This window comes from Cnephaeus nilssonii (genome assembly GCF_951640355.1).
Source record: "Cnephaeus nilssonii genome assembly, chromosome: 21".
Lineage (NCBI taxonomy): Eukaryota > Metazoa > Chordata > Mammalia > Chiroptera > Vespertilionidae > Cnephaeus > Cnephaeus nilssonii.
The window spans coordinates 11,417,773-11,432,150 of NC_137092.1; the positions used below are offsets into that span (position 1 = coordinate 11,417,773).

General features: G+C 43.2%; 1 protein-coding gene across 1 annotated transcript in view; it reads left to right on the forward strand.

The window, feature by feature from the left end:
• Window positions 1–14,378, forward strand: part of WARS2 (tryptophanyl tRNA synthetase 2, mitochondrial) — a 66,378-nt gene that overhangs the window by 40,010 nt on the left and 11,990 nt on the right. The window contains exons 3-4 of the mRNA XM_079761905.1: window positions 5,930–6,010; window positions 9,569–9,654. Coding sequence (XP_079618031.1) covers window positions 5,930–6,010; window positions 9,569–9,654 — 167 coding nt within the window. The remainder of the gene's footprint in view (window positions 1–5,929; window positions 6,011–9,568; window positions 9,655–14,378) is intronic.

Below are 14,378 nucleotides of genomic sequence, written 5' to 3' on the forward strand. Positions count from 1 at the left end.
TTCCAGAGTTAGAAAAAGTTGACTTTGACAATTTTTGCTAGTGTTCTCATTGCTTTTGTGAAGGAGCAGATTTTCAGGGGTTACTCGGCTATTCCAGAAGTTCCTCCACCTTGTTTTAAACAACAACAAGGTTTTCATTTATTTTATTCAAGGCCCAATGTAGTTGGATTTACTAGCCTCTTTCCTGTTGTCACAAACTGAACACACCCATGCAACTTACACCCAGAATGCTCTTCCTGCCCATTTCTAGTCGCTAACTATCCCTCTCCCAAGATAACATATTTTTGAAATTAATATCATTTGAATTATTTAGCACATACTGTATGGTGTATGGCTTCTTTCACTCAACATTGTGTTTCTGAGATTAACTTGTGTTGTTGAATGCAATTGTTCATTCTCATTGCTGTAACATTCCATTGTCTGAATATACCACAAGTTATCCATTCTACATAGGTGGACATTTGGATTGCTTACAGTTGGGGCTGTCACATTTTATTTTTGAGAACGTTCCTGTTAGATATATACCTAGAAGTGGACTGCCTTGCTCATATGTTATATAAATGTTGAGTGTTAGTGGATACAATTTTTAAAGTTGATGTACTACCAGTTTACATCCCACAGCAGTGTATAAGAGTTCTACTTACTTAATAATCTTGCCATACTTGGTGTTATTCAGCCTTTTCACTCTAATCATTCTGATGTGTGTGTAGTGCTATCACAGTGATACCACTTTAATTTGCATGTAATGCATTTGGCCAATTTTCATAGGGTATTCTGCTTTTCTTTTATGAATTTGTAGGAGTTTTTTACGTATTCTGTATACCAATATGTTCTATATAGGCTTGCATATTATCACCTCCTACTCTGTAACTTGCCTTTTTCCCTCTTTAAATGGTGGTGTTGGATAAAGAAAAGTTGTCAATTTTAATGTGATTTAATTTATCCAGATTTTTGCTTTGTGATTAGTACTTTTTTGGATCCTGTTAAAAAAATCTTTATTGGCCAAAGAAAATTAAAGATGCAGCTGAATTAATTTTTCTGCAAAACATTTTAAAGACCTATCATTTAGGCAGAACACTTTAGTCTATCTTGAAGAATACCAATGTTTCCCAAAGAATGTATTTTACAAATGATTGCCCTTTTTAATTCACAAAAACATCCCCCAAACATCAAGCCTTATATAACTCTATTCCAAAAGATCTTTTGTTCTTTCCTATCAAACCCAGCAATTCCGTTGAGTATATTCCTTATCCCATTTGTTTCTAATCACCCTGTCTTCTATTTTCAGAGATAATAGAGCCCATTAGATGTGAAGTCCTCTAACTTTTTGCTCTCTGATTCTATCCCACAAGATATAACCTCATCTTATATTTATTTCCCACCCCCCTTTTTCTGTGGAAGATGTTCTGAAAAGTAGGTCTGTCCTTAGTTAAAAAAATAAAACAAAATTTTATTCTCTAAACCCTACTGGTTATTTCCATCTTTGTCCTTCCTTTAAAAAATGTTTCAGCCTGGCCAGTGTAGCTCAGTTGTTTGACCGTTGTCCTATGCACCGAGAGGTCGCCAATTTGATTCTCAGTCATGGCACATGCCTGGGTTAAGGGCTTGATCCCCAGTAGGAGGTGTGCAGGAAGCAGCCGATCAATGATTCTCTCTCATCAATGTTTCTCTCTCTTCCTCTCCTTTCCTCTCTCTATAAAATCAATAAAAACATTTCTTAAAAGAAAGACATGTGGTAAAATTGCATAGAACTAAATATACCCACACAATGAGTGCGTGTAAAACTGGTGAAATCTAAATAGGGTGGATGGATTATGTCAAATTCATTTTCCTGGTTGTGATAGTGTACTATAGTTACGCAAGATGTTGCCATTGGGGAAACTGGGTGAAGGGTATACTGGATCTCTCTGTATTACTTCTTACAACTATATGTGAATCATCCTACCTAATAATAGACAAATATGCAAATTGACCATACCTCTGACACACCCACAAGCCACGGCCCAAAGCCACGCCCACCACCCAATCAGAGCGAGCATGCAAATTAACCCAAACCAAGATGGCTACAGCCACAGAGAGCAAGGTTTCCTAGGTAACAGAGGAAGCCAAGCTTTCCGCCTGCCCTTGCCAGGCCTAAGCCTCCACTCAAGCTACGAAGTTTCAATTATAGAAGGTAAACAAATTCAAACAAATGGTGGCAGAATGGAGCTTAAGAGAGCAGGCCAGGGTTGCCGCCGGCAACAGGGGAAGCAAAGCTTTCCGCACACCCTGGCCGGGCCCACCGGCTTAAGGCAACAAAGTTTCAATTATAACCCCAACAGAAATGGCTGCCGCTGCGATGCCGCTGTGGAGGGAGCCCCAGGCTTGGCTCCGCTCCAGGCTACAAAGTTTCAGTTGTAGAAGGAAAATAAATTCCAGATACCAGGGCCTCCGCTTGGGTTGCCAGGGGGTGTGCTGGCCTGCAAACCACCACAGGCCCCTCGCTCAGGCCGCCCCACGCCCCAAGGGAACCCCCACCTGATCCGGGACACCCTTCAGGGCAAACCAGCTGGCCCCCACCCCTGTACCAGGCCTCTTTCCTATCTAATAAAAGTAATATGCAGATTGACCATCACTCCAACACACAATATAGCTGCCCCCATGTGGTCAAAGATCCTGCCCCCATGTGGACACAAGATGGCCACCACAATATGGCCAGCAGGAGAGGGCAGTTGGGAGGCACCCGGCCTGCAAGGGAGGGCAGTTGAGAAGGACCAGGCCTGCAAGGGAGGGAAGTTGAAGGTGATCAACCCTGCAGGAGAGGGCAGTTAGGGGTGACCAGGCCAGCAGAGGAGGGAAGTTGGGGGCAAACAGGCTGGCAGCAGAGTGGTTAGGGGGTGATCAGGCTGGCAGGCAGATGCAGTTAGGGGCAATCAGGAAGGCAGGCAGGCAAGCAGTTGGGAGCCAGCAGTCCTGGATTGTGAGAGGGATGTCCGACTGCCCGTTTAGACCCGATTCCACCGGGATCGGGCCTAAACGGGCAGTCGGACATCCCTCTAGGGATCCCATATTGGCGAGGGTACAGGCTGGGCTGAGGGACAACCCCCCTCCGTGCACGAATTTCGTGCACCGGGCCTCTAGTCTCAAAATAAAAAGTTAAAACAAAAGTCTTCCTATAAAGTATCCATAATAAGAACTACCATTTATTGAATGCTTACTTTGTGCTAGATACTGTTCTAAGCCCTGTCAGGTAGATATTATCATTAACCTCCTTTTCTAAATGACAAAACTGAGGTACAGAGCGGTTAAGCCACTTACACAGGGTCCCCAGCTAATAAGTGGCAGAACTTCCTTTATGATCCTGGCAGCCTCACTCCAAAGAGAGAGCTCTTAACCACTCAGCCACACTCCTTGTACATCTGCCTTCCGATCCTGCCACCTACTCACACTTCAACCGACCTTTCTGTATTTTAGCTTCCATCCAGTCACTCCCTTGCAACTGCTTTTGTTACCAAGTCTATTGTTAACTCTGATGGATTCTTTTTGATCCTCACCATTCTTTCTACAGCCTTTACGTTCAAGTATTTATTGAGCACCTACATTGTGTCAGGCTCTTGTTCTACAGCAGCAAACAAGATAGGCAGAACTGCTGTAACTGACGAACGCATGCGTCTTTACTGTTACGATTAGGGGGTCAGAACTTCAGTCAGTCCTGGCTTGTTGGTGGATGGCCACCTTATGGGTCCAGGCTTTTGTTTTTCTGTGGCTAAAACAGATCACATTATTATTTTGTGGTTTCACAACATAACTCAAAACAGACTATATTTAAATACCATTTTCACTTTTCTCCAGATACAAATCTAAACCTTTCCAAGCAGTTGCCTTGGATATGAGTAAATTAAAAGAACCAAGTCCTGAAGAGTACGACCCTTCTTATTTAATTAGTAATAATAAATTTTGAAAATTAATTCTTTGACTTTTTACCTACATTTTTATGTCTAAGAATAATTTGGATTACTTTTTCTGTCCCCTTATTTGGAAACACCAGGAAGATCTCTGCAGAATATGAAAGTCACATTCCCTATGTCCACATAAAAAGCTACTCCAAGGGAAATACTTGACTTCATGGAGACCTGGTGCTAGCTTTTTGCGTATCGCTCAAGCTGAGCACATGAGCCCGGATTGAAGGAGAGGGGTCATCTTGTCTCTGTCCACACGCCCATTGTTATTTTCTGTGTTGTCATTTCTTTCCCCAATTCAGTAAAGAAGAAACAGAAATCCTCTCCAACTTCATGCCAAAACCCAGCTCTTGTTGTATTACTTCTAATGGGAATGTGTTTTGCTTGATGATTAAAAGCAACCAGAATCCTCTTGCTTCCATCCAGCCTCACTGTTTGTCCGATAGCTGTTTGTTTACGGCAGCGGCAGCAGTTAGCAATTTGCAGGGACAGTGCTGTCAAAATCGCTGCCTCAGTGAAGCCTGAATGGCTCTTGGAAGAAAGATGACAGATTCAGCCCAGCAACTTGCAAAACTTGAAAAGCGATTCCTTGTCAAATACGTGAAAAACAACTCTTCCCTCCCCATGACTTGAGGGGAAAAATGAGAAACTAGCTTACGCCAGATGGCGATTCCTTGCTAGTAAAATAGGCCTGTGCTGATTCAGCCCCATTCCTTCATGTTCCTTTTGCAAAACCCACAAAGAACACATTTGGGGCCACTTTTCAGAGTTGGCAACGGTCTCTGCTTTTGAAGGAAATCATATGGACACAAATAAAGCCACAATGGATGAAGGGCTCGGAATCCCCGGGGTCCAGAAACAAGATGCATGGGCCTTACATTCCAGGTCATCAGTTAGAACCTGGCCTGGGCCCAAGAATCATCCCAATTGTAACCAGGTTTGGTTACTTGATTAAACTTGGTTGCAACAAAAACAAATTGGGAAAATGTTATATTTTCTTATTGACTAGACCTCTTCTTTTTTAAAAAAATAATCCTTACCTGAGGACATGCTTTCATTGATTTTTAGAGAGAGAGGGAGAGAGAAAACCATTGATGTGAGAAACATTGATTGGCTGCCCCCTGTACACACCCCAACCAGAGATCAAACCTGCAACCTTTATGTGCATGGAACAACACTCCTACCAACTGAGCCACCCGACCAGCGCTAGACCTCTTCTTTTACAACAAGAAAAAAAAAAAGAAGGAAGAGGAGGGACAATAGAAATTATAGTTTGGGATGATAAACTGATTCCTAAATTTCAACTTATTTTAGGTCTAAAGGATCAATCTTTAAGTCTAGTACCTTTCTCTACCATTTACATGTAAGGTATCATAGCTGCTTTCATATATTTATTTTATTTTTTAAAAAAATATGTTTTTATTAATTTTAGAGACAGGAAGGGAGAGGGAAAGAGAAACATCGATGCAAGAAACATTGATCAGCTACCTCCTGCATGCCCCCTACTGGGGATCGAGCCCACAACCTGTGCATGTGCCCTGATAGGGAATGGAACTGGTGACCTTTTGGTGCATGGGATGACGCTCAACCCACGGAGCCACAGCCAGGGTGCTTTCATATATTTAGAATTTATTTCAACTGGATTTGAACCTGTGTGTGTGTGTGTGTGTGTGTGTGTGTTTCTTAATAACCTTGGCTTTTTAAAGATGGAACAGATATCACAGGACTTAATGAAATCCTCTCAAAACAGTGTTGCTAGGGATGTTGTAAAGAGAATTTAAACACTATACTAGCAATCATATTGTTTGGTTTTGAAGATTTCTCCTTCACCTAAAATTCTGTGCAAGTCCCCTTCACCTGTCCTTTTTTAAAATTACCTTGATTTGGGGTATTTTCAGCCATTTAAGGTGATACCTGTCGTCTGTTTAGTTTTGTCATGTATGTAAAAAAATATTGACCACCTTTGTTAATGTTCTATGTTATTTCTTTAGGTGGCTGAACACACACAATTAAGTTGGATCCTTACCTGCATGGTCAGACTACCCCGATTACAACATTTACACCAGTGGAAGGTAAATGCCAGTAATCTGATTAACAAACAGAAAGGAGTTCAGGGTCCCCATTACAGCTATATCTCCCCCTCCCCACCCCATCCGGCTTGCTTATTTCTGTGGTTGCCTCTGGGAATCCCAAGTTTACTGCCTACCTTGTCTGCTACTCACTAGTGACTAGAAAAGCTATGTTTAAACTCTGTGTCTCAGGGTATTAAATGGAAATGAAAAGGGTTCTCTAAGATTCCTTCCAACTTAAAAAGTGGATCAAAATATCCAACATACTTGATTTAATCTGTATATGGCTGAATCACAGGGCCCTTTGGATAGACTTGGTAATGACCTTGAAGCTACCACATTGTACTTAACAATCACAATTTCTGGATTACCGGACTCTGAAGTTATCCCGTCGGCACTGGAATTACCTGGCAGTGAGGCAAGAATGTTTCCATTGTGGGCGGAAGAGACAGCCTATTTTATTTAACATTTAAACAGGTCGAGTCCAGGCAGCAGTTCAAACCCACAGATAAACTAAGGCTGTACTTTTTCTTAGAAGTTCAACTAAGAAAGGTAAATTGGATAATTCATAGTACTTTACTTCCATTTATTTTTGCCGTTGGATAACCCACGGGCAGATAGCCCCTGACTCTGTCAAGGCTAATTCCAGTATCAAGCTGCTCTCCAGCAAGATGGTTCAGCAGCCTCTGTACTGCTGCAGAGATAAGCAGACAGAGCTCAAAAGTGACGGTGCTTAGATAAGATATTGATAATGCTGCTGCATCATTACCTGACAAGAGTTACCAACAAAATTGTTAATGCTTTGGTTTTAGGCCAGGCTTTTCCCGGTTGATTATAAGTCCTCTAGCACTCAATGGAATGCTGAAATCCTCTTTTTAAGAACTGAATACTAATTTCATGGGAAACGTCTCAACTTTAAAATAGTGTCTAAGGGCCTCCTGATAACACATCCCTAGTGAATGCCCTGTTGATATCCTGAAGAAGCCTTCCCATGAGCCTGCAATTCCTGGTTTGTGGGGAAAACATGGATTTCAAGTGCCAGCCTTCACCTAGAGCCGTGGTTGGCAAACTGCGGCTCTCAAGCCACATGTGGCTCTTTGGTCCCTTGAGTGTGGCTCTTCCACAAAATACCACGGCCTGGGCGAGTCTATTTTGAAGAAGTGGCGTTAGAAGAAATTTAAGTTTAAAAAATTTGGCTCTCAAAAGAAATTTCAATCGTTGTACTGTTGACATCTGGCTCTGTTGACTAATGAGTTTGCTGACCACTGGCCTAGAGCATGTTACTGCCTTCCGTGGTCATCTCTTCGTGAACAAATATTTGTGATGCTCCTGCAAGCCTCCTGCCACGCTAGATGCTAGAGCCACAGCAGTCAACAAGGCAGGTGGACACAGCCCCTTTCATGAGGCTTGTAGTTTGTTCGAGAAAAGCCAATTAAACAAGTAATCAGAAAGTGTGAAAGAGCCCACCAGCGTGGCTCAGTGGTTGAGCGTCGACCTATGAACCAGGAGGTCACAGTTCAATTCCTGGTCAGGGCACATGTCCTGGTTGCAGACTCAGTCTCCAGTAGGGGGCGTGCAGGAAGCAGCCGATCAATGATTCTCATCATTGCTGTTTCTCTCTCTCTCTCCCTCTCCCTTCCTCACTAAAATAAAAAATAAATAAATAAATAGAAAGTGTGAAAGACCAAGAGGAAAGTTTCCAGTGCTGTGGCCGGATCTAAGAGCTCCTACCTTGCTTTTGATTGGCACAGTGAGGGGTGGGACCAGAGGCTAGAAAGGTGGGCTCAGGGCTGCTGAGGTCAGGGCTATTTGGAGGATTAATGAGATAATACAGATGTAAGGCATCTGGGGTTGATAATAGGCACTCAATAAATATTAGTGCTCTCCACATCTTTCCCTTTTCTTTGTAATTTCAAGATTCAGTATTCTAATATTAAAAGACTATAAATCTAATGCAGCGGCAATTTTAAACAACTGAGTTCTTTTCCCATTTGCTCATTTCCAAATTAAACTTTCATTATCTTTACCCAGTGATCATTGCCAACTGGCGTTTATCATGGACTTTGTAAGAAGGAGATACACTGAAGTTCAAACTTTCAAATTTTCTTTGAGTGGCCTATATCGCATTAGTTGCTGTAAGCAAGAAACTCCTGGTAATAACCACAACAGTTAAGTTGAACAGTAACCAGAACTGAATTATGAGTGAGAAGCTTTTGCCTTTCAGACCCCGACTCAAGGGGTGTGTTTGCACGTTGGTGGGGGAAGCCCGAGTTGTGGGCCTTGTTGAGCTTGGTCCTTGGGATCATGCTAGTCCATGCATTTAGTTGTTCAATTTATTCAGAAATAATAGGACCTCTGAGGAGTGATTATTATTAACTAATCAAATGAGATTTATCTACACACCAGAATACCTATTTATCATTTTACATGTAATGATATGCAATTACCAGTGAACTGCACCACAGTATTCCCTGCTAATAAGTAGCCCCACTCAGAGAACCAAGTTACGCATCAGCACTATTTAACCGCAGGAAGGAGCTGATATTACTAGGGCTCATATTCAGTGGGTACACACTAGTAATTTATAGCTGGCACCCACTGCTCACCAGTTATTAAATATTTCTGATGTCACCTCTGGTGTTTCCATCAGCTTCCCCATTAAGGAAATATTCTGGTCTATGCAATTTGTCCAGCTCATTGGAATCACTTTACTCTCACTGCTGTAGCACCTAAAGATCAATGCAGGTAATTAGGATTGGGAGATTAAAATTTCTCTTCATTTTATTTTTTAAATGCCATGATTTTCTTTGTAGTTGTTTCCTTAAATGCAATATTTTAAAATTGATTTTAGAGAGAAAGGGAGAGGAAGATAGAAACATCAGTTATGAGAGAGAATCACTGATTGGCTGCCTCCTGCATGCCCCCTACTGGGGATCGAGCCCGCCACCCGGGCATGTGCCCTTGACCCGAATCGAACCTGGTACCCTTCAGTCCACAGGCTGACACTTTATCCACTGAGCCAAACCGGGTAGGGTCTGCAACCCAGGTATCACCTGACTGGGAATCTAACTGTGACCTGGTTCATAGGTCGACACTCAACCACTGAGCAACACCAGTCAGGCTTAAATGTAATTTTAAGGAAACAGTCCAGTTTTGTTAACAGCACAGTGTGAGACTTTTGGGGAGGTTTCCCCAGATAAACAATAGGCATTTGATGTTAACTCATGTTAATGTATAGACATTTAATTTCATGACATTTTCTGCCTTTAACTGTGAAATTGGGAATTATCTGATTTGGAACCTTGAAAACTCTTATGCCCTTGCTTTAATAAAATGGATGGGAAATAGTAGCAGTGTTGGAGTGGATTCACCTTGTTCCTGCCTAAGCCTGGGGCATGAAGACAAGCCACCAGAAGATGGCTAGAGTTGCTAGAAGGAACTGAGGTGTAATGTCATTGCAGGCGCCTTTAGATTACCCTTTGCTTGCTTTAAAGATTTCTTAATTTACAGTATAATTAGGTTCATGTCAGATTTCTTTCTCTCCTCTTTTCACACCTACAGGCAAAGAGTGCCAAGCAGAAGCACGATGGAACTGTGGGCCTGCTCACGTACCCAGTGCTCCAGGCAGCCGACGTCCTGCTGTACAAGTAAGGAGCGGAGTCCACCCCGGTCTTACACATACGCATGCGTAAGAGGGTGTTTTATCCTATTCCAGATATATTTGGTTCACGGGAAAAGGGGACACAGAAAGGTTCAGACACGTAAATCAGTTTTCATCTATTCTCTGGTAATAGATACTAAATTACAGATGGATGTTCCATAATTTAGTATCTTCCCCAGGAGAACTAGACTCCTTTGCCTGTAAGTGTGGTAATAGCTTGGAGATGACAGTATGTGTGCCCTGTGGCATGACCCTAGCACCCTTGTGCAGTTATGATGGAAACAGCCAGAGAGCAGCTGCTTAGCTTTACAGATAAGGAATGTCCAGTATTACATGCAGGCTATTTAATTCTGATTTAAAAATATATATATATTATATATATATACACACATCTATCTATTATCTATCTATCTATCTATCTATCTATCTATCTATCTATCTATCTATCTGACTAATATGAAAAGTGTCCCCTCAGGAGTTTGGGAGTTCGATTGCTATGATGTATGCTGACCACCTGGGGGCAGCGCAGAATGAAGGAAGGCCCCAGCCGGCAGCCAGATGGCCCCGATTGGCCCTGATTTCTGGCCAGACCTAGGAACCCTACCTATGCACGAATTTTGTGCACTAGGCCTCTAGTGTGTGTGTATATACAGTATATATATATATATATGGTGCCTTTGTTGTATTGACTTGAGTGCTGGGCTTCTGGTAGCATATATTATTTATTATAAGTGACTTTTGGAAGTCTAGAATACTTTTCCCCAGGAATAGCAAGTGAGAGGCTAATGAAGATCCGATAATTTCAATTGTAAGGGCTACTTGTTTCTACTTGTAAAAAAACCTTCATTTCTTATCTGTAAAATAGGAATAATGATCACCCTGCACAGGATTACTAAAAGATTAACATGAACTATGGGCCAGGAAGTGCAGTGACTGGGAGCTCCATTATGATCAATGATGGGTATGTTTTTGACAATGACAGCCCTCTATCTAATTTAATTTTCAAGGGCTACTTGTTTCCAGAGCAATGGGCTGAGATTTCTTCGCACCAGGATATGGGAGCACATGAGCATGGTGGATTTCCTTAACAGTCCAAGAGCTGTAATGGGAAAGTCCTCTGAGCTCAAGGCTGTGAAAGGAGTAAAGTTTACCAGGAAGGATTGCCCTCCTTGCGATACCGTGGCCCACAGCGTGGGAAAGAACTTTAGACGACCCCTTCTTCAGTTCCCTTGTTTTACATGTGGCCCAATGAGGTTCAACTATTTCCAAAAGCCATGCAGCCAGTCAGAGGACAGTGGAGGCTCAGCACATGGTTCTGGTCTCCCGAGGCCAGTGCTGACCTTCCTTCCAGCAATCGTGTCAGGAGACAGGATCACCAGTGAGCAACCAGAACCATCCAAGATCATGTATGCTGAAGTGAAGATGGATCTATTTTTATCAATTGCCCAAAATGCATTGGGCAGAATGAGAAAACACTACAGTTTTTCTCATCTACAAAGTGGGTTAATGGGATATCGCTCAGAGGTTATTAAACAAATTCTGTATGAATTGAATCCTCTAGTACATAGTCAATGCAAACATTTTAGGAGTACAAGAGCAACATTTGAAAAGGCTGAAATTGGCAAAAACAGTTCCTTAAGATCCTCAAGTCTGTATATGTTTTTATATATAAATATTTTAATATATAAATATCTATATATATAAAAGGCTAATATGCAAAGTGTCCCCTCAGGAGTTCGACCGGGAGACCAGGAGTTCGATCGCTTGCCATGACGTGTGCTGACCACCAGGGGGTGGCACAGAATGAAGGAAGGCCCCAGCTGGCAGCTGGAAGGCCCCAATCGGCCCTGATGGCTGGCCAGGCCTAGGGACCCTACCTGTGCATGAATTTCATGCACTGGGCCTCTAGTTTTTATATATTGTAAATACAGATGTCATATATTATATATTTCTATTTACATATTATCATTTTATGTATTACTTAAGTATTACTAGTGCCCCGATGCACAGATTTGTGCACATTGAAAGGAAATTAATTAGAAGGTGGCCAGCAGGGCAGGACTGGGCGAGACAGGCCAACCTCCTGCAGTCCCTCCCCGGCTGGCCACACCTGGGGTGGCGCTGCGGCTCGAAGGTCGTCTGCGGAGTGAGTGGGGTCCCTCTGGCAGGTGGGGTCCCTTGGCCTGGCCTGCAGGGATCAGGCCAAAACCGGCTCTCCGACATCCCCTGAGGGGTCCTGGATTGCGAGAGGGTGGTTCTCAGGTGATGCGCCCCAGAACCGGGCTCCCTCCTCTCCGGTTCCAGGTGTGTCACCTGAGAACTGCCGCTGCCAGGTCACTGCAGCTCAGCAGCTCCTGTGTTGAGCATCTGCCCCCTGGTGGTCAGTGCGTGTCAGACCTACTGGCCGGTCAGACAGTCGGACGGTCGCTTGGCCTTTTATATATAGAGATATTTACATGTCAAAAAATATATAATGTATAATTTCTTCCTAATTGCTTGGTAATAAATAGCAGAGGCAGGACTCAATCCCAGGTCTGATTTTTAGCCTGTACCATTGTTTTCTCTGTAACAGACTTCAAGCACTTGGACTATTTTTGGTTGGACTTTGTTTAGTTTTGGTTCAGATATTGCTGGATTTTGAAAAAGTCATAGCCAGAATGTGTGTGAATATTTAAATTATAAATGTAGACAGATACCAAAAACAAAGGTAGATAGGTAAATAGATAGATAAAACATTTGTATTGTCTCCTACCAGCAAATCTTCTATACGTGCCCTCTTCCTAAAATGCTCATGCAGGGCAAGCATAGAGTTAGTGTTTGCTTTTGTCAAAATCAGCATTAGAATGCGTGGTGCCTGGTCCCTGGCTGCGAAGGGAATGGAAGAGGAGCCTTTCGGGGGAATGTGTGGCAGGCTGATGTAATTGTGTTGGCAGAAAGGAATCTAGAAATGGAGAGTGGAGACCATCTTAAGCATGACCAACTTAAGTATAATAAAGTAGCAGATATTTGAAGAGAGGCAAAATACTCAAAAATAGCAAGTGTTCTCTCTCTCTCCACATACACACACATAATTTTTATGAATATACAGCAAATATTGGTTAGTACCTGTAATGCCATGAATCCAGAGAAAGGCACTGCGTTGGGCATGAGAGAAAGGGGAGGAAGGAATTAACGTGTGGTGAGCATTATTTGCCTGGCACCACACTAGCTGCTGCACGCACATTACCTATTCAGGTTCTCTCCACAACAACCGCTCTGTAACACAGCTAAGCGGGATTCTCCCCGTCTCACAGATAAAGAACAGATAACCTATTCAAATAGAGACGAGAGTGATTACCTGGTTAATGACTTGCTCTTCCTCCAGAATTTGAACAGGGCAATATGGGGTTAGGGTAAGAAGATAGTGAAAGCAAAAGCTGAGGTGATGGGACAATGAGGAAACAGGCCTCCTGGAACGGTGAGTAAGCAGACAGAGAGGGAGACGATTGGTTGGAAATGTCCTGCTTGGTAATTCCAGGGAAGAGCTGAGTCATCATAACTCCGAGGATCTGACTACTGCCATTGAGGACCGCTGAGATAGTCAGTTCCTCAAACTGCATTGGAGATGTCCAGTTCTTGAATTATATCCTTTGTCTGTGAGGCCAGTCTGTCCCACATTTTTTTGAGGCCCTGGAGAATGCTGGCCAAACCTCATGTCAGCTGTCGGCTGATGTCTGCATACCCACCCACAACTGCCAAAGCAATCATTTCTCCTCTTTCTCTTCCACCTTCCAGCTCTCAGGCAAGTGCCAACACTGACCCAGAGTCCCCTGGAAGGCACCCTGGGAAATGTAGCTTTCATGCTGCCGGCCCCTGAAAATCGAGAAATAGGATAGAAGGGAGAGACGTCAACAGACAATCCAGTCACCCTCCTAAAAGCAATGGGAGGCTGTTGGTGCATTTTAAGGACAGAATGAAATAGCTCCATGTGCACTTTTAAAAGAGGACTGATTAAAATGCAGAGAATAAATTGGGGGACAAAAGCAGCTGTGGGGGGAGGGCGGCGTCCATTAAGAGGCTCTTTTACTCGTCTGTTTGGACCATGATGGCAACAGTGAAGACAAAGAGAGTAGACAAACTTCCAAGATGTTACGGGGGTGCAATGGATAAGACCTCGTAATGATTGGATGTGAATGAGGAGGAGGTATCAGGGCTGACCCCAGGTTTCGGACTGTGCTCCCAGATCGATGGTGTTGCCATTCACGGAGGCAGGAAAACTGCAGGGGGCCCCGCCAGAAGGAGGTACAGCTTCATCCCGTGTTCTCTCGCCTCCTGGAAGCCTTGACTCCCTGGACGGTAAAACCTTGTCTATCTGCCAGTACCCAGCACCAGGCCTTGCACATCGTAGGTCTTCCATGAGGAATTGCTACATTAGAGAGTCATCACCGCATATCCAACACGACCAGTGATGGCGAATTAATCTTTTATGAAAGAAAAAACAGCCCCGAACTCCTGTCCCAGCTGGGCTGGTTAAAGGCAACAGCACGGAAAACTCACAAACAGCCAAAGAAGTAGGGGAAAAAACCACACCAAGAGAACAAATCTCTGCGAGCAGATATATGTAGGCCACGATTATTCATCTAGACACTAATTCTGCCAAAGGGTTGGGGTGGATCCCAAGTACACGTAAAGGCAACGAGAAACTCAGCAGAAGAAAAATGGTTTAGTCAC